The following is a 21,498-nucleotide window of genomic DNA, read 5'->3' as shown; positions in this document are numbered from 1 at the left end:
CCCATCAGGAGCCCAGGATGGCACACGGCAGCCGTGTTCTCAGATGTGTGGGCCTGTCTGCAGTCCCGTACTTAGCCAGATGCACACACCTGAATCAGTCACCTGGGATGACTTTTTTGAAAATAGAAATATCCAGCCTCAGTGCTAGAGCTTCAGAAACAACAGGTATCGAAAGAACTCAAGCACACAGTTTTAGAAAAGGATTCCAGGTGATGCTGACGGATGACCATCTGGGGACTTTCTGTTGGAATACACCTCCCTCTACATTTCTTTTGTCCCCTTTCATTGTCAGCTGCCGTTTCTCACCACCATTGGTGCATGTCTCTTGCTAACTGCCTTCTACTTCTAGTGATCTGGCAAACCAGATAATCGGTGTGTTAAAACTTGGGTGACTTCAAAAGCTGACAACCAACTGTTATGGAAAGAATCAACAGTCATGAGTGAGAATGGGCCTGCAGACAGTGTTCAGATGGCATCTTTGGGAGTCTGGGACGCCTCTGTTCAGTGTCAAAAGGTTGAGCACGTCTGATGTCTGGGCAAACAGGGATTCCCGGGCCTCTACCTGGGCTTCCCACCCCGACCCCATCAGCCGCCTCCCCAGGCCTCTCTCGAAGCCCATCTCCCATTTGCACCACCCGGAGAGGAACAAAAGAAATGGCCTGCAGAGAGATGTTCACGATGGCCTCGACCTTTCCTACTCAATTATGATAACAAATCCCTTCCCGCTTCTCAAGCCGAGTACACAGGAAGGAAGGCTCCCCGGCTGCCAGGCCTGGGCTTAAAGCCCAGGGAGCCTCACCTCGAACTTCTTGAGCTTTTCCTTCACTTTGGCCTCATCACCCTTCATGTCGGCAATCTGCCTGTGCAGCCGCGCGACCGTCTGCTCCAGCTCTCCGACACAGGCCCGCAGCTTCTCACTCTCCTCCTGCAGAGCCTTCACGCGCACTTCCACCCCCAGCGGGGTCTGCTCTGCGCTGCTGCTCCGGCTGGCCAGGACCTCGACGTTCTGTTCAAGACACGGAGCAGGTAGTGTGGGAACCAGGGTTAAAGTGCAGCCCCTAGCTTCAAGGATGGCCGACGTCTACGCAAACCACTCCGTGCTGGGCCCCGGGCTAAGCCAGGGATCGGCACACCATGGCCTGCAGGCCCGCCCCGGCCCGCCACCATTATTAAAATAAAGTCTTACTGGGACCCAGGCACGCTGTCTATGACCACTTTTGTGCTGCATCAGCAGTGTCAGGACTTGTGGCCAAAGGCTGAAACATTTACTGTCTGGCGCTCTACACAAAAAGCTTGTCCTCCTTTGCCTGTGTTAAGTCCGTGACATGAAATGTCAACCTTTTAATAACTCTTGGAGGTGGGTACTATTCTTATCACCATTTTAAAGACGAAGTAACTGAGCCTCAGGTAGACTGAGGAACTTGTCCACGTTCACTAGGAGGAAATGCACTCAGGCAGACCCAGTCCAGAATCTGTTCTGGTAAACCACTGCCTTCTGGTGAGTTCTCTTCCCTGACCCCTCCCCACATTGGGAGAAGCTCCTGATGAAGGGCAATTTCTGCTTAAAGATTTTTTAAATGTCCAATACAAAACAGAAGTTAAAACTTGCTTAAATTATGACACAGTTCATAGTACAAGCTCTAGGCACTATTACCTGCAAAGGAAAGAAATGGCAAAAATTACAGGATGATTACTGTTAATTCCAGATGTCACACAGGCGTTTTTATCTTTTGGCTCTGCAACTTAGAGTAACAACAAGTGAGGCGGTCCAGAGTCCCACCCTTCCTGGCAGACCCCTTGTCTTCCATTTCCCCCTTACTGCAAAGATGCCAATACCAATAAACCCAACGCTCACGAAACAGCGGGGCAGGTGCCTGGGAGGTAAGGGAGGCCCAGGGAGGGCACGATTTGGCTTCGAAGGCTACGTCATGGCCCACGGGGGAAAGCTATCCACTGGGATTGCTTCCTTGCATACATAGCCTTTCATAAAGAGCTTTAAATCTTTTAACAGTACATTAAGTTATATATCTTGAACTTCACCAATTACAGAGTTTCATAAACCAGAGCATCTTTCACAACCCAAATGTTTAATTCTATACACCTGGGAAAACTCCTCAGAATCAAGCTGAGTCAGAACATGGTTAACTGGCACTGCTACGAGAACCCTAAGGTGCCCAACAGCTGGGATTTCTCAGAACTCCTTGGATGTCATTTCCCACTGGAACCAGCAAGATGAATGAGGAGAAATAAAGTGTGGCTGAAAGCCTGAGGAGGAATCTAAAAAATCCAGTAACTGATCTTACCAAAGAAAGAAAGAGGAAAGTCCAGATTGCCAACCCTTTCCTAACTCCCTCATTAAGAGATAAGAGATTACAAAGCTACAGTTGTCTAGACATTGTGGTGCTGGTGTACGGACACACGTAGTTCAGCCGGACAGGACTGAGAGTCTAAAAAGAAACCCAACATTTACAATATCAGCAGATTTTCAACAAAGGAGCCAAGACAATGCAATGGGGAAAGAACAGTCTTCAACAAATGGTGCCGGGACAACTGGATATCCACAGGCAAAGGAACGGAATTAGATCCCTTCCTTACACCATACCCACACATAAAAACTAACTCAACATGGATCATAGACTTAAACAAGATCTAAAACTATAAAACTCTCCTAAAAGAAAACATAGGAGTAAATAGCATGAGCTTGCGTTCGGCAAGGCTCCTTAGATACATCAAAAGCGCAAGTGACAAAAGGAAAAAACAGATAAATTAGATTTCATCAAAATTAAAACCTTTTGTGCCGCTATTGATACCAACGAGAAGGTGAAAAGACAACCCACAGAATGAGAGAATATATTTACACATCACATATCTGATGAAGGACCCATATCTAGACTCTACAAAGAATTGTTCAACTCAATAATAAAAAGATAATTCAATTTTTTAAATGGGCAAAGGATCCGAATAGACATCTTTCAAAGAAGACATAGAAAAGTCCAATAAGCACCTGAGAAGACGCTCAACATCACTACTTATTAGGAAAATGCAAATCAAAGTCATAATGAGCCACTTCACACCCACTAGGATGGCTATACCCGAAAGACAGGTAATAGCACAGGTTGCGGAGGGTGGAGAGAAATCAGAACCCTCACATGTTGCTGGTGAGAATGCAAAATGGTGCAGCCACTTTGGAAAACAGCTTGACAGCTCCTCAAAATGTGAAACAGAGTCATCATAAGATCCAGCAATTCCAGTCCTAATTGGAGAAATGAAAACTTATGGCCACACAAAATCCTGCAAAAACAAAATTCCACAGCAGCATTATTCATGGTAGCCAAAAAGCAGCAACAACCCAAATGCTCATCAGCTGGTAAATGGTTAAACAAAACGTGGCCTGTCTGTCTGTATGATGGAATATTATTTGGCTCTAAAAAGGAATGAAATACTGATACCTGCTACAACGGGGATGAAGCCTGAAAACACGCTAAGTGAAAAAAGTCATTCACAGAAGGCCATGTACTGACATTTATATAAAATATCTGGAATAGGCAAATATATAGAGATGGAAAGTAGATTGGTGGCTGTGTGGGGCTGAGGGGAATGGGAAGACTGGGAGATGATGGCAAAAGGGCACAGGGTTTCTTTTTGGGGTGATGAAAATGTTCTAAAATTAACTGTAGTGATAGTTGCAGAACTCTGGAAACACTAAAATCCAATGGTTTTGCATTTTAGTTGAATTCTATGTTATGTATCTCAACACAGCTAGTCTAAAAAAAAAAAGAGGGGGGAAGACAAAGGAAACCTGGAGCCTGAGTCAGACAGAGGGGCTGAAGATCTGAGGTCTGCCAAGGCACTAGTGAGAGGAAGAGACTAAAGACATCCGCCTAGATCTTCTAGTAAAGTGAAGAACTCTCCCAAGTGCAGGCAGTGATCCTTCCTCCACCCAGAAATCTCAGGAAGTACAAGATTCTGAAAACCAGATCTGGCTTAAGCTGGACTTGGGCCAACCTGGCACCCTGACATGCTAGATAAAGGACCCTGCACTGTGTTTTGATGTTTAGAATTTGGCATTTCCTTTGTTCAAAAGTTGTGGGGCACGGCCTGAGTCCATCTATGCCAGGAGGGTGGACCTGCAGGTTATCCCTCAGCTTCTGGCCGGCAGGGGTCTGCTCCGATCCTAGCTCTCAGTTTCACAGGCTAAGTGTGACTCTAGGGGAACTTGGACGTGTTAAGATACTTAGTCCTGATCTGACTATGTGTAAAATGATAGTTCTTCTCTGTCTTCATAGTGTGGTAGACCACATGATGCTTACAAATAAATTTAACTTAAGCCTCCATTGGCCAACCTTTCTAGAGCCTCTCCCCTGTTCCTGCCCCCTACCACCCCCTACCCAAAACACCCCCCCCCAGTACATTATTTTAGATAAAACCCACAGGATAAAGTTGCTTTTCCCAAAACCATACCTAATTCGCCTGTAGCAGTGCTGGAATCTAAAAAAGTAAAAATCATATCCCTTTGTTCAAGGCAAGTCCTGCATGCAAGTTCTTCTCCGTGGCTTCTTGAGAACTCCAAAAGCCCTTCCAACACTCAACCATGATCTGTGCTCCATCTCTTCCAAGTGCTTAGGTTTGTATCTCACGGCTGTGGCAAGGGCAGCAGCACTCCCCCTGGACCAGAGCTGGTAAAGAGCCTCTCAGATAGATCGCTGGGGACAAACACTGCTGACCTCACTTAAGCTGCTAGTACTTCATTTCTGTGATTCTCTGATCTTAAGTCTTGTATGTCACACAGTCTTAGGGAGGAAGTTCCATCAAATAGAACCAAAGAGTGCACAGTTTCTAACAACTCATTTAGCCACATCATACCCCCTACAGAGTATCTACTTGTAGAAAGATCACATGGATTTGCCTTTTACTATCTTGACTGTTCTTTGCTCATACAAGCAGTCAGAAAGAGTTAACAAAAATCAACTCCGAATTCCACTCCGAAAGGCTGGAAATACCGTGCTAGGTCATCACCACAATGCAGCAAATGTGCTCTGTTCTCTTGTTTTTCAAGACTGGACCATCCTTTAAAATCGCCCTGAGATAATTTTTTCACCTATCAGGCAGCCAAGGTCAAAAGGCCGGGTAACAGTGTGAGTGGTGTAAGGAAACAAGCTCTCTCATCCCCCGTTGGCAGGGCTAGAAACTGGTATGAGCTCCTGGAGGGCCACAGGGTAGAATCAATCAGGACTGTAACGTACCTTCCCTTTGACCCAGCAAATACTCTTCTAGCCCTGATGCCGCATATGTGCAAATAAGCACGATTATCATTGCAGCACTAAATAGCAAAGGACTGAAAAACACCAAATGTCCATTAGTCAAGCACTTGTTATATAAGTTACATCAGTTCAATGATACCCCATGCAGCTGGGGGAAAAAAGGAACAAGATTAAGTGAGGAAAATGCAAGGAACAGAGTAGCAGTACATGTGGCATGCTTCTGTTTGTATAAAAAGAAGGTGATGGGGATAAACACGCATTTACTTGGATACACAAGAAACTGGTCACGCTGGCTGGCTGTGAGGAAGGGAACTGGGGCTATGGAAAGAAGCGGAGTGAGTTGTTCCATTGTGAACCCTCTTACATAAGTTTTAAATTTTGAAGTATGGAAATTCAAGGAATAATAAAAATGTTTAAATTAATATACATTTCCTTTGAAAAGACCACCAATGGCCACAGGCACCAAAGGACAACCACCTGCCCAGCCCACTTCTCACCTCCTCCAGCCTCCAGAAACCCCTCCCCAGAACATCCGCGGATACTTCTGGGCCATGAAAGAGAGCGGAGTGGGAGCCAGGGAGCAGCTGCACAAACACAGCAGAGCGCCAACTCTCCCACACTGGTTTACAGAGTTAAGAAATTCCTTTTCACCACATATAGCTGGGAGAGTGGAAAAGGCCCAGATGGCCCAGGACTTGCATTTACATGAGTGCTTCTCCAAATTTTCCACCCAAGCAAATCCTAAGGCAGAGAAGTCCAATGCAGGGTGACAAGAGACACCCAAGGGACTGCACAGAACTGCTTTCAAGGCTTGGGATATCTCCATCAAAAACGCACGTACACGTTGCAGTCGACAGTGTAACTTTCATTCCACTCCATGGTTCTTTTTGTATTACGATACTGTGTCCTTGGTGTTCCGGGAAGACGGACCACTTTCACCCTGAAGCTTTGCCAAGCACTCTCGTCCCCACCCACCCAGCACACTTACACACATCGCAGCCTGAGTAACACAGACATACATCATCTCAAGAATGGCACTCCCAGTTTTAATTTTAAAAATGTGCATCTAAGAGTGTAGAGAAAGGAGCGGGATGTCCTGCAGTTAGTCAGCCAGATTAGACTCAAATCCAGACTGTGCCTCCTTCAGGGGCCCTTCACTGGGCCTGGCCCCGCAGAACCTTCGTCTCCTTATCTGTAGACAGGGAACAGGTCACCTGCCCACACCACTGTAAACATCCAGTTAAATGAGGCGACGGCTCTTGTGGCTGCCACTGCTATTATGACCAGGACAAAAACCCACATGTACTTCCCAAAAGGTCAGGATTTTGCCCAGCTCACCGGCTGTGGTTCTAAATCCTCAGACTTGGCTTCACACTATCACCTGTACATTCTGACCAGCTCAGTATTAAGCCTGGATTTCTCAAAAGAGAGAATCGAGATCTTCTAACAGTCTTTCCAGGGCAACTGTACCACCCAAATTACATGATCCCTTTTTATTTTAAGGGCAAGTCAGGTTTTGTGGTTGGCTAATTCATTAAAAATTTAGCTCAATTTCCCAGTTGAGGATGGTCTGGCAAACAGATGGCAACTAAGAAAATTCTTCCAAAACAGACAAACAGCATGTTTCAACGTGCTGAATTGTTACATTTCCACTACTTCTAAAATAAATGACTTTTAACCATATGCTCTGGTTACTGATTTTAAAAAGGGGGTTAGAGGCGGAATGTCTAATTGTTATAACCAAAACAAAAACAAACAAACAAACAAACCAAAAAACAGCAAAACCCTAGTCTTTGCCTGGTACCGCCATTCACTGCAAATAATGACTTGCTTAGAAGCTGGCATGTTTTCATGAGTTAACGCCCACAGTTAGAAATGTTCACACTGTCGCCTGGGGCCAGGGGAAACTTTTATCCGTGACAAGCACAAAATTCCACAATAACGCCACAAATGCTGATATCTGAGTGTTTTTCCTGACCCAAAGGTGTTGCTGCACTTCCCCTGCGGGAGCACAGACCGGACACCTCAGACAGACTCGCTCCCAGTGGATAAAAAGCAACCGTATGGGAGGCGGCCCTCCCAGCCCATCCCAGCGCAGACCCAACACACACACACATCAGATTTTACTAATTAACAAGGCCTCTGCCGCAGCCCCCTTTGTTTCTTTTCTGTCTCCCGTTTTTGCTGAGTGAGGAAAACAGCTGAGGCGTGGAAGCCGGGAATCCAGGGAATGGAATGTTGGCTCGTTGGTTCCACGTCACTGGCCGCCCCTGCATCCCAGTGAGTGAGCCTGCAGGACCTCTGCTGGTGGTCCCCGAGGCCAGGTCACCTACTGGGAGGTCACCACCTTCTCACCGTCACGGCTGAGGACACCCACTTGCATGTCCGCTGTGAGGACCTGGTCACAAACAACTAGTCCCTTTCTCAGTCTAAATGTGTGGAGAGCCAGGTCCCCTGTGTTAGGTCTTCAGCATCCCCCTCACCCGAGCAACAGTAAACTATCTAGGAACAGAAACAGCATCTTTTAGTCACAAGCTGCTCACTTCATCGCTTCCTCTAGTTACCTGTGAACTTGACTGGCATGAGGCTTCTAAGACAGGACTTCTTGCTTTAATGAGCATGGGACTCCCCTGGGGATCTCTGTAAATGCTCATTCTGACTCGGGAAGCCCAGAGCAGGGCCGGAGCTCTGTACTTCTAACAAGGTCCCAGCCAGTGCCAGCAGCACTGGTATGTGGGTCCTCCTGTGAGGACTGAAGAGAGGCCCTCAGACCTCAGGGCCCTCCCGCAGACGTCAGCAGCTCCAGTCCCCACACTCCTAGCCCTTTATGCTTCTTGGGATGACTCAAGTGCCCAGGACAGGGTATCAGGAGGCTTGGGGGCCACAGCAGGCTGTGCAGCCAGCTCACACTGTGACCTACACAAACCCATGACCCCTCCAACGTCAATCCACATCCTTAAAAAAGTGTAACAGGTAAAACTGGCTCTATATGGGTCAGATAATCCCCGCCCTCCAAAAGAGTTACATAAGCTTCGAAAAGCTGAAGTCCCTGTACCGATGTGAAGTGATGGGTTTTTCCTTCCTTCTTTTTGACTGCCCACGTATAACCATTTTGGTGAAACTGGGATTGAGCCATTGAAAAACATCCTTTTAAAGCCCCTTCTCTAAGAGCTACATCAGAGTTTCCAAATTCTCTCAGTGTACTTCCCAAATGTCAACACCATTCCTTCCCAACATACTTGTAGTTCAGAACTGAACAGGTTACAGTTATCTCACTGATAAGCTTGCTTGCTTGCTTTATCTATCTAACTATCTATTTATATTGTTGGGGGGAAGTAATTAGGTTTATGTTTAGAAGTACTGGGACTGAACCCAGGACCTCGTGCACACTAAGCATGCACTCTACCACTTGAGCTAGAAACTGCCCCCATGTAAGCTCTTTTTATTTGTTTGTTTGTGGAAGGGTGCAGTGCATGGGAAGAAGGGAATGAATGTGGTCATGGAAATAGTAAAGACACAGAGAATACTCATGACCAAAATCCTACATATTTCCAACAAAAGGTGATTCCAAAGCCAAAACATAGTGGAGGTCAGTATTCCGTTTCCCAGACTCCGCTAATAATTTACGAAATGACGGCTTCAGGCAAGTCATTTAACTTCCACGTGCCTTCAGTCCCCTCCTCTGTAACGGGAAATGGTCAGTCTAGCTAATTTCAATGTCCCTGCCAGCTGTAAAGTCTGGGATTCCAGCATGAACTTGAAGAAACTGGGTAGTATTAGGCAATCATTAAACTAAGAATTCTAGAGCCTTTACTCCTTCAACATCATACTTAAATTTCATTTTCAAATGCTGTCAGCTAAACTCACATGATTTTACCACTGGTCCTGCCATGGCATCTTGAAGTAAGGACTACATCCAAAGACCGACTTCCTGCCATGGAGCAAAGCATTACCAGCTCATTCTCTCTCCATAGTCACCAACCTGCCAGAACTCACCGAGTTGGAACTATGAGGCTTAAGGAAGATTTTGCTTACATCCTGTTTTTTTCAAAGCCCTGGTGGTAATTTCCCTGCTTAAAAACCACCTAAAAGATACTCACTTTTAATTATATTAAATTACCCAGTTTTTCCTAGAGTAACAAGGTGATTATATAGGCTAAAAATATCATTGGTTTTCTTCATAATGTCCTTGTGAAGTAAGTCAATATTTAATTCCCTTTAAAGAGTTAAGAAACCAGTAAGATTTCCCCTCAGAGTAATTCGAACACAGGTTCAAGACAAAAGTTGTGCTAATAAAATACTTCAAAAGTCTACTCAGACAACACATTTGACAAAGGTTCTCATTTAAGCCACACAACAAACCTACAGATATTCTACATGGGGATAAAAATACCTAGGGTAAAAAATACTCTGCACACAAAAATGTCAAGCAATATCCCCACGAGGCAACATGCTCAATAACTATTCAGGCCTTAACACATGGTATGATGCCACTGACACAAAACATCTACACTAGGCAAATTCACAGAGAAAGACAGTGGACTGGTGGTTGCCAGGGGACCGGGGAAGGGGGAAGTTGGGATGTAAGGGGCTTCATTTGGGGGTGATGGACAGGTTTAGGACTTGCATGGTGGTGATGGTTGCCCAACCTTGTGAATATATAAACATCAGTGAATTGTACACTTTAAAATGCTGAAAACAGGGAATTTTATGTTCTGTGAATGTTATCTCAATAAAAACAAAACAAAAATCGTTCAGGCCCTGGAGCTGGCAGGACCTGAACTGGTCCTGCTTGTTTGTCTCTAAGCCTTGGTTTTCCCCATTGTGCTAGCAATGAATGGAGACGTTCTGCTAAGCACATGGCAATGTCTCAGGCACACGGTAAGATGATGACAACTGATGACAGCTACATACAAGGTCACGCAGCCCAAAGTCATAAACCAGGGTCTGAACTGAGTCCTCTGACTTCTGTCTCTGATCTCCGCTATGAGCTACCAGGTTCTCCTGAGGAGGGCAGCAGCTCCGGGGAAAACTGCCCACCATCAGCCAGAGGGGAAAGGAAGACCCACACCTGCCCAGTGAGGCTTCAGCAACGTCCACACACTCATTCTGCTTTAAAGTGGGAGAAAAGGAACATGCAATTGTATGATGAAAACAGCGCTTCAAGGGCTTCTCTGAAACAGATCCCTGGGGTACAGACTTTTAACTATGCTTCTGCCATTCTTTTTTTTTTTTTTTTAACACCACTCCTTCAAAAATCCTCACAAAAAATTACCCCAGTGTTTCTGGGTCATTTCAGTGTCCAGATCAAAAGAGCCTCCTATCTGTAAGACACCGTTTCCCTCGCCACGAGGGCCACAGTTCCCACTAATCCTGTGACCAGCACGCCAAAGCTGTTTATAAAACCCAACATCCTCCCGCAGTGCAGTCAACCCTTCAAGGAGCTGCCGGCTGGCGGAAGGGACTCCACCCAAACAGAGACAGGAGTCCAGAGTTCTGCATTACCAGGAAAACATTGGGAGGTGGGGACAGGAAAAAAGCAGGGCTCAGATACCCAGTTAGGTTCACTGTCCCTGACAGCCCAGTTTCATAAATGGTTAAAATCAGCTTGCTGTCAGCACACACACGCCCAACAGGTTGAACAGGATTTCTGAAAACAGATGATAAACAAGCAGGTTCTCCAGGGCATTGCCTACTGGGGAGCTGTGGGGACCCCTCCAAGATAAACCAAAGGCTCACTGTGAAGCCAGCGGGGCCTAATCAAGTCCACACCTCTACCATTCCCTTCTCAGAAATCTTGTCATTTCCCAAAGCTGATCCTTCAACTTTCCCATCGTGCTACCATGCTTCTGTAAATGCTGAGACGATCGACCCTAAGTCGTAGAAATCATGTCATTCAAAAAATTTAAATAGAAATTCTCAGACCAAGAGCTTTCAGTCTGATGACCACTCCCATGAGCACCTCTTTGCACCCCTGAATTAGACCATTTTCCATGCAGGAAATTGTCAACTTTTCCCTTCATCCCCCTACCTCCATGGCTGCAAGAACAATGCTAACAGGCTCTGGAGAAAGAAAATCAGGACTGACCTTGTGTTTGGGAGGGAAGAGGCTGGGCCAATATTCTCACCAAGCTTTGAAGCTGGTCCCACAATCTCCAGGGTTATGATATATGACAAGGGTGACCTTTATTTATTTCCTCCTTCAAGGATGTAGCCTGTTCCCTGGGGCAGAGTTGGGCAGACTGGGCTCCTGCAAAGCCCATGCATGGTCTCCGGGCTTCTCCTTGCAAGCCAGCCTGCTGGGGTCAGCAGCTAGCTCTACCTGCAGGCAAAGGGGGCAGGGCCAGAAAGAGGAATGCCCAGATCCAGGGAGGGGTAACTGCCTACTCTGAGGCTTTGTCCAAGTCACCATTTCTCTGAATCAGTTTGGTTTTTTGAAAAACAGAGGTGGTATTATATAGATCACTCACTGCATGGATCAAGAGAAATGAAAGATGACAGTGCCAAGTGTCAAAACACTAGTCACTATATAAACAGCAGTGTCCAGGAAGGAATCAGTATGTACCGCCCAGAAGTTATAGAACATAAATCACAGATTTCCTTCTAGACAAAGGCCCTGAAGGAGGCACAGTGACTTTTTGGCCTCCATCCCGTTGGTCTAATTGTTTCCCAGCCAGGGCTGCTGGCACGACTCTCACTCAGGCCCTCTGTTTCTGAATGAAGGGAAAGACAAATGTCACCTTCCCTCTCAGAAGAGCTGGCAGAGAAGAGGGGAGGGATGGAGTCACCAAGTCTGATCAAAGACCTACCCCAGGACTACTTGAGGACCAGGTCCCACTGTTTTTTTTTTAAAAAGGTCATTTTGGGCACCTACTGTTGAGGCCCCATAAAATCACCATGGTGGTCACTGGTGCTTCTCCCCTCCGGGCACATGTACGGTTGTGCTTGCCTGTCTCCTTGAAGTCAGGTATGGCCATATGACTAGCCTTAGCCTATGAAATGTGAGTGCAAATAACATGTGCCCTAGCCAGGTCCAAACTCTGAGAGCCAGCTAGTGAGTCACCATCCACCATTTCCTCTGCAGCAGCCATCACAGACGCCAGGGTCCCCCAGTGACTCTGATGAGCAAAGCAACCTGCACCGCACGCCACCGTGACCCACAAGAGAAATGAAACGTGGGCAAGAGATAAGCTTTTCTTAGTTAAGCTACTTAAGATTGTGTTATTACAGCATGATCTAGCCTACCACATCATGGGAAGACCTATACTTAGAGGTTCCGCTCACCAACCCCTCTCTGGTCCACTGAGAACAAAACCCTGAGTACATCACAGGCTTCATCCCAAAGAGCCAATGGAGCTGTAACAAGGGAAGAGCACGGCTTCCAGAGTCAGGCAGACTTGGGTTCAAATCCTGACTTGACCCCCTACTAGCCATGTGACTCTGAGCTAGTCAATTACCCTTTACTTCTTCAATTCCCTCAACTCTGAAACAGCAATTATATTACTCACTACACAGGGGCGCGAGCAGCAGGGGTGGGGGATTAAAGTGTGCAGTGTGTGGCCAGGCAGGCGGTGTGCCCTACGGAAGCACCGGTGACTGCAGTGACCCTCACCACTCTCTTCACCCTGCTTTGGTCACGTACCAGCTGTGGAACTAGAACCTCCACTTCCTGCTCTACAAAATGGGGAAGCAATACTGTGCCCAACTCACAGTGCCCACAAGGGCTCGTAGGAGAGTGTCCGTGGGAGCAGCCAGCACAATGCGGTCACAGGTGGCAGCTGCTCAGGGAGTGACATACCCACCCTGCCCCCACTCTAAGCCCTTTACTCTGCCTGCCCTGAGCGAGCCCTGGGGCAGTGGAGCTGCGCCCCATGGACACAGAGGGCCCAGCCCTCTACTGGCCTTCTGCCCTGGGCTCCAGATTGTCCTTCACGCCCCATCTTACCAAAGGCCACTCTCCCACCCCCATCCAAGTCACTGACTCCCATTTACCAGACAACAAGCACTGCTTTGCCCAGGGACTCTGACTCTGCAGACTTGGCACACCAGCCTGACCTCCGAGATACCCACACCAGCCTGGACGACCCACAAGTTTGAGAAGCTGCCTTGGATATTATTCACAGAGATGTGGCTCACCTGTAGGGCCAGCGCTGCAGGAGTGAGGGGAGGTCCTCGCCAGGGCTCCTACTGACCTACTACTGAGGATTCAGAGAGCTTGGCAGTTTCTTCCAACCCCAGCTTTGATAGCGCACTCCAGCCAGGCTCCAAGGTGTAATTGACCTCCCATGTAGGGAACGCTGCCACTTGCCACCAGACCCCTGACCAAATACTCAGAGCATCCTGAACTGTGTGTCCTTAGGCAGAGGCTTAATGCAGTGCTATCAAGGGTACTGAGACATCCCAACTGAGAGTGGCCCACGCTGAAGGAAGGCTGGAGGCAGAACTGAGCGGGCAACGCAGTCCCAGGGCAGCCCCTCACTAGCTGTTTGGCCTGAGGGAAGTCACAACCTCTCTGAGCCATCCAATATCAGGGGAGAAGGAAAGACAATTAATTTATTCATTGTATGTAAGCACTCCCCATCAACTATCTATATTCAATAAAGATACAAGGTAAATGAGGCACAGTGCCTCATTAAAGAGTTTGAAGTCCCACAAGAAAGTTAAAAACATTCACAAGTAATTATAAGCAGTCACGGCCTCAAGAGAGGGTCACAAGCCCAACAGTCTAATGGCCTCTAAGATAGTGCCCATCTCTGTGAATCTGTGATTAAGAATACGGCGCCCGCATGGCAGATAAAGGTTATTTTCTCTTTCTGGCTTACCCAAGTTTCCATTTCACCAGATAAGTTCAAACAACCTGGATATTCATTCATTCATTCCTATCTTACTCATAAAGTGGTAGAATGTCAGCGCTATTTGGGACACCGAATTTCTCTGGTTCAAACCCAAGTCTGAATTTCCCCTATCCCCTCATCTCTCTCCACTCCCACCATATCTTTGATAGATAACCAGCCTCTGCTTCCTGGGGTTGGAAACTCACTACCTCTCAAAACAAGCCTTTCTGTTTTGTCACAGCTCTCAGCCATGGTAACATTTCCTTCATGACGAGCTGGTATCTGCATTCCTACAACATCACTGGGACCAACCGAGAAAGGGCATAGTCCTCCCTCCAAATGACAGCCATTCAAATACCTGAAGTCTGCATACCTCCTTCACACCATCTTGTCTTCTTTAGAGTAAACTTTCAAAGGTCCTTCTTCACCCACCGGAGTGCAGTATCAAGTACTCTCTCAGTGTGAGGCCCAAAACTAAAACAATACTCCCTGAAGAGCCTTGCTGGCCGTCGCCCTGATTACCAAGTACCCCAGGCTCCCAAGACAAAGTCTCCCGGTAAATAAAATAGTCCCTCACAAATACATGTCTGCATAGAGGCCAAAGAGGAAACCTGATGCTTGAACCCAAGTCCACAAGCTAAAGACAGCTTTGTCCACCTTGAGACAGACATCCAGTAGACCCTTCCCAGGACCTGCCCTGTGTGTGATACTGCAGAGACCAATGGTGACAGTAAAGGTGTCACCGCTGGGGCCCTCTTGCTCCAATCCCTTCTTCAGCTTCCAGCCCCTTTCCGCTTCTCCCCACCAGGGTGCCCCTAACACCCCACTGGCTCTCACACATTTATTTCTCAGCTCCAGGAGCTCACCCTTGTGCCCCAATCCCATTCTCTTTGCTGGTAAGTTGTATCTTAACTCTGTTGGTGAAAAAAGAAGACAATATCTTTTTTTCCTCTCAAACTTCTCTTCCGTTTGGCCAACACCCTCCACCCCATCCCATTCTAGGGCTACACGTGGGGAACCAGATCAGGGGGCCAGTTCACTACTGGCCCAGGGGAGCTGCTGTTTGCACCCACAGGACAAGGCTCTGGGGCCGGGCTGGCGTAACAACACCTACTGAGTGATCACTCTATGCTGGGCACAGCGCCCTCCCCACGGGCATCTCACTTAATGCTGAACTTAACCCCTACCCCTCCCAAAAGAGACACCATTAAATTCTTTACCTCTAAGTGAGGAAACGGAGACATTCAGAGGTTAAGTAATTTGCTAAGGCCTTGAGCTAGTGAGCAGCAAAGCCCAGAACCACCCTAGGCGGTCAGACTTGAGAGCCCAGCAGACTGACCACCAGCCAACAGGCTCTTCACAGGCAGGGCCTGCACCTCGCTCAGCACCCCAGCCCAGCCAGCGCCTGGTACACAGCACATTCATACTCAAGCGTAGTGAATTAACTGGCTCTACATGTTTCTAAGCAACTAAGTATATTTGAAGGTGTCCAGTGGTAGTCATCAAATTCTCACACTGCCTACCTGTATATTTATTTGATGTTATTTTATCAACACACACGATTTCCCGTGTCATGAGCTAGATCACCCCTTGCTATTTGGCCTGAGAACCTAACCCCAACTTGTAACAATGTCTCCATGAGAAAATTCTTTCAACGTCCAAACACCCTACCTAAAAATAATTTTTTTAGCACCCTCCTGTCCTAAATTGAGCCTGCAATTAGCAGATACCTTCATTAGGGTGCCGTTTACCTTCGCAATACTAAGAGGTCTGTCCTGCCTGAAGTTGGCCTCACTTTGCTGTGTTTCTGCCTCAGAAAAGATGCCTGGATCTCAAAGGAATGTGTGAACTGGACACTCATCACATTTTTCTACAAAGTCCCCATTCTCAATCCAAATTTTTCACAAAATTATAGTTCTCTGAAGGCTAAGGGTCTTGCTTAACCTAGCAAGTGATTGTCCTAACTAACGAATTTTCAATTCCCTGAGATGGCTGGAATTTTTGAGCTTAGAAGAAGCTTGACACATGTTGTAGCCACTCATTTTCCAGATGAGCAAACCAGGGCCTGGAGCGGTTGAATGACTTGTTCAAAGTCACACAGTGGCATTTCAGCCATGGCGGGAACTTGATGGACTTAAATTTAACCACCTCATTACACATTATCTGTTAACCTAAGTAATAACGTTCCTGCTCCCTGACAATGACAATGCAATTCTGAACACACACCTTCTCTCTTCCAGCTCTGCCTGGGAACCCAAGTGCTCCAAGGGAGTCCTTATGCTTATCTGGCCTCAGAAAAACACAGACGAGACTGTCTTTCAGCCTCCTGCTGCTGAGAGTGGCCGCCTGCCAAGGGGAAAGGGCAGGAAGAGGGCATCTTACATTTCCTTCTCAACCTGAAGGATGCGTTTTCCCATTCCTACTCCGCCACCCAAGCCCAGGGTCTCACTGACTCAGTTCTAGAAAACTAGGGTGCCTCATTCTAACACACACCTCACCGCTCACCTCATTCACAGCATGTCTTCTAGAATGATCCTGCAAGATGACACTTCCACCATGACCCATCTCAGCTCAGAGTCCAGAATGAATCCAACTCCTGCTAGCTCGGCCTCTAAGACTTCTCTACTGACTTTGGTCTACCTAGTCAATCTGACTTTGCCCAAGTTTCAAACTCTGTGTCCAACAGACTGGTTCTTTTTTATACTGTATGTCAGGCTCATTCCCAATGACAAGCTTTTGTCTAACACCCAGGACCCTCTGTGGAAACTACTCTCCAAAAAAGAATGCTACACAATACAGCATTTCCCAGAAAGTATTCTACAAAAAAAAAAGTAATGTGGAAGGTTTTTTTTGGAAAAAAAAATTTTTGTGGTTATACAATTCCAAGAAATTCTTACAACTGAGTCCTTTCTTAGAGAATCATAATCCACATTTAGCCCACATTTTCAAGGCTCTGAGAAGTCCTATAATAGGTAAAGCCATTTAACTTTATCCCAAGAGTCCCTAGTTTGTCTGAGATCTACCCTCCATTCTCCATCAGTCCACTTCACCAGTCCAAGCTGCTATCACTCCGTCCTGGACAACAGCAAAAGCCTCCTAGCTGGTCCACCCACATCCCCTCTTTTGCCCTCTCCAATCCATCCCCCACACACTTTGAAGCCCAAATCAGATTGTGTCATCCCCTGCTTAAATGTCTCAATGGCTTTCCTCTGCTCTTAAGGATAAAGACAAATACAAACAACAAACCTTCTTGCCTCAGTCCACGGGTTTACGTGGTCTACCATATCTGCCCAATCCCATCACATACCATACTTCTCCTCACTCAACTCATCTTTCCAACGGCCTTTTCTTTTCTAAGTTTCTTCCTATACCGTGCTCCCTCCTACCCCAGGACCTTTGCACACCTGCCTGGAAGACTGTCTCTGCACATCATTCACTCTTTCACAGCCCAATCATCACCTCCTCAAGGAAATGGTCCTTGACCTTCCAGACTTGGTTAAATCTCCACCCCTCTCTTCTACGCACATTGCTGCAATTTGTATTTACTTGTGTGGCTTTTTTCCTTATATCTCTTCCACGAGACTGTAAGCTTTCTGCAAGCAATGAGCAGGTATCCATTTTTACTCAGTAGATTTAATACAGTGTCTGGCCTGAAGTAAATACTCAAATACACACACACACACACACATTGTTGAAACAATCAATCTCAAGTAGGAGCAACCTACGTGAAAAAAAGAAGTATGATATAATACACTCCATAACAGAGATATAAACTGACTGCTCTGGGAGACGGGACAAGGGAGTCTTAACTCTACCTGGTGAGATGGGCAAAGCTGCAAAGCACTGGGCACCAAGCAGACAAGGGAAGGGAAAGGCAGTGCAGACAGAAAAAATAGCACATGCCAAGGTATGGAAGCTCCACAAGGACTGCTTGCTACCTGGTACATTCTGCTTTACATCTAGACCACCCCCACCTGCAGTCCTTGAGGAAGGAGAGTGTCTTTTAAGCTCTCTTCTCCAGCATGACAGGTGGTGTGCACTGGGGCACTGAAGTGTCCACTAACGTGAGCAGTGAGCATCTTCCAGTTTATCAGCGGTGCTCCCTTGCAGACGGGCATCCTCAGGCTGCCCACCCCGCCTGCGTGCGTGCCAGCCCACAGCTCTGCTGCACAGCACACATGCTCAGCTGCCACGGTCTTGAGATTAAAGCCACTTCTGGAAACCGCAGGTCTCTCTTTAACCCCACTCTGTGGTCAGCCACTGACATCCAACAACATTCTTATGGATGCTGCATGGGAGGCTAGATTAAGAGCGTCAGCTTGCTCGGGACCCTTTTCTGGGGCTTTGAGTGCAGTGGATCCAAGCTGTAGCAGGTGTGTGTGCATCTTTATTCCCACTGCCACAGGGAGATGCATGCCAGATGCTTCTCCTAGGGTTTGTTTTAATCAAGAGGAATCCTGTAGGAACCACCCCCCACCCACCCTCCAACCCCCTGACCAGGCCTGTTCTTTGTTCCACAAAGCAAACAGCTAGTTCCGCCTGCCAGGGCAGCCGAGGTGCACACACGCAGGAGCAAACAAAGAGGCCCTCTTGCCCAAGATTTTCTTTCCTGTTGGCCTGACACGGTCGCCAGTGCCCTTTGTCTGAAGTCACCAGATGTGCCAGGCACCCTCAGGGACCCGCGGCAGCTGGGAATATCACTCCCTGACCTTCCATTTCCACCGCCGCCCTCACAACACCCAGCCTAGTAGCACGGGGAGGGGCAGGTGGGGGTGGAGGGGACAGTGGTCTGCTGCTCTGTTCTGAATGCTGATGTGCTGCTCCCAGAGCAAGTGCGTCCAAGTCCCCCACGGAGCGGTCCTGATGCCTGGTCCCTCCCTCCTCCCTCCTCCCTGGCCTGCAAGCATCCATCCGGCACGTCTACACTGTGCCAAGACGGTGCCACCAACGACCTTGCATCACCCTCACCGCTGCTCCGAGGCTCTGTCATTATTCCCACTGCGGTGACAGGGAAACCTGGGCTCAGACTGGTTAAGTGCCACACCCCAGATCACACAGCCCGGCTTGAGGAGGTCTATCCACCCCCCACCACCCCGAGCAGAGGCCACCGACCTCTTTCTTCAGGTCTTGAGGATTCCTTCACAAAAAGGATTAGTTAGGGTGTGAAAGGCTATAATCAACCCAAATACCAGGTCAGGCACAACTCTCAATCTGGTCAGTAGACAACTCTCTAGATAATTAGAACAATCGTATTGGAAATAGTCACATTTTGTTTTGAAAATCCTACCAAAGGTAGTTTGGGTTTTGCTTTTATTTAACGTATCTGCTGTCTCTGTGAGCACATCCAGCTGCACCTTAGAACAACTCATGAATGTTTTCCCTGAAAACACACACTTCCCTCCTCTTGTCTTTCACTCATTTATCTTATCTCCACTCCCCAGAGTTCATGAGGCTCCATTCCACAGCCCTTCCTGGTTATCGGTTTTGTTTTTACAAGCAACATTTATCTGGATTGCTAAGACATTCTTGGCTTTCTAGAAACATGCTTTCATTTTTCTCATCAACTGGTCACTTTATACGCTTCCAAAGTTATGCCTCGACATGAAAATAGCGCCCTTAATATCCTTACGCTTCACATGGCATTAACTACAGCTATGATGAAATGGGACACGAATAGTTTATTAAAGTCCATCTACACCCGGGAAAATCATGCTAGTCATCATGCAAATCACACTGAACACTCCCCAAGACAATGTGATTCGTTTACCTCTCTTTGTGTTTACATGCAACTCCCCCAAATTATTTATCAATACTTTAATATACAGAACTCAGAAACAGGAGGGTGGCTACACCCTCATATTTTCCCAGGCAAACTGACAGTCCCCAGGGCCGATATTTCCCACCATTCTTCCTCTCCTTGGTGGTGTTCCTAGGTCAAAAGGGCAGAGTAAGGCTGTGTTTGAAAGTCACCACAGGTATAAAACCAGAAATTCAGGCTTTACGATGTTTGATTTTAAAGAAGCCACCAAGTCATAGGCATGAGAAATTCTTGACTTGGAAGGGAGGCCTTCTACCAAGAGGGGTCAAAGCATCTTGAAGGCATGAGAACCAGGAGAGGTTTCAGAGTCACTGCATCTTACAATCCACAATGAAGCTGGTAATGAGACCAACACAAGGAAGGCTTGGCAGTGATTGAGAAAGCAAGAATATTCAATACAGTGCAAATGAGTTGCTGACAGTTGATTTCTGGGTTATACAGGCAAGCTATTTCTGTGATCTTTAAGAAAAACTTCCTGGGGGTAGGGCAGAGGGTATAGCTCAGTGGTAGAGTGCATGCTTAGCATGCACGAAGTCCTGGGTTCAAACTCCAGTACCTTTGTTAAAAATAAATAAACAAGTAACTTAATAATCCCCCCCTAAAAAAAGTAGAAATTAAAAAAATTTTAAAAAGAAAAACTTCCTGTAGAAAACTACAGGAAAGGTCCAGGGTTCCATGACCCACAGGGTATCACCGGGGCACATGAACTGATCCTCTAGCCTACAAAACCCCTTAGAAAAGCATGAGGAAAAATAAGACCTTGCCTTCCAGGAGTTGCGAGATGATGACAGCCATCTTCATAGCTCTTGTCATACAAGGAATGGGCAATAAAGCCCAGAGAAAAGAGCAAAGAGAAAGCTATTGCATCCAGAGGAGAGGAGCTACCTTTGGGCTTTATAGTCCGTGTCCTGCAAGAAGCACACGGAGACACTCAGAGGGATGGCAAACCCACCAGCTCCTGAGCTCATGCCGAGACACTCCAGTTTCCAGGGAACACCCTTGGCCAAAATCTGCTGGATGGGAAACCAGCCGAACGCTCTGCACCCTCACAAGTGGATGGGGTTCAGGAATGAACAGAGAAAGACATAACCCAGTTGTTCTGGGATGGAAAATATAACACGCACCAGTTTGCAATTAGTCTAAAACGAAGAATCAGGACCATTTTAGCCCCAAACAGAAAGAACAGAAAGCTCATGAGGTTGGGTCCTTTCCCAAAATAAAATTCACCCTTCCTAAAGCTTTTTAATTTTCTATTTCTATTTTTAATGGCCTCATCGTACATGAGTAGTTAATTATAAGCCGCTCACAAGGGAAGGGTGTTAGGTGCTTGAAATCCAGGCGCAGAGGAGAAAAAAGGAGCAAGAGACAGGGTGGCGGCAGAGGTGGGCTCTTTCACACCCTGGATTTCAAGAGAGCTGCAGCAGATAGCTAGAGACGAGAGGAGAAGAAAGAGAATCCTCTGTATTTCCACCATCAACAAAGCTTTCTGGCCTCCAATTCGGAACACAGATCCTTCCCAGCCCCTCCTTCTTCACTCACACACTATCCAGTTACAGAAAAACTGGAGTGGCTATGCCTTTTACAG

General features: G+C 47.0%; 1 protein-coding gene across 3 annotated transcripts in view; it reads right to left on the bottom strand.

The window, feature by feature from the left end:
* The window catches only part of CGNL1 (cingulin like 1), a 144,068-nt gene that overhangs the window by 26,160 nt on the left and 96,410 nt on the right, over positions 1 to 21,498 (bottom strand). For 2 of the 3 annotated variants that reach the window (XM_074366188.1, XM_074366189.1), the window contains exon 9: positions 800 to 1,006. The exons of the other annotated variant lie outside the window; for it this stretch is intronic. In XM_074366188.1, coding sequence (XP_074222289.1) covers positions 800 to 1,006 — 207 coding nt within the window. The remainder of the gene's footprint in view (positions 1 to 799; positions 1,007 to 21,498) is intronic. 3 annotated transcript variants of the gene reach the window in all.

The sequence above is a fragment of the Camelus bactrianus genome, chromosome 6 (genome assembly GCF_048773025.1).
Source record: "Camelus bactrianus isolate YW-2024 breed Bactrian camel chromosome 6, ASM4877302v1, whole genome shotgun sequence".
Classification (NCBI taxonomy): domain Eukaryota; kingdom Metazoa; phylum Chordata; class Mammalia; order Artiodactyla; family Camelidae; genus Camelus; species Camelus bactrianus.
This window is presented reverse-complemented; position numbering and strand designations above follow the sequence as displayed.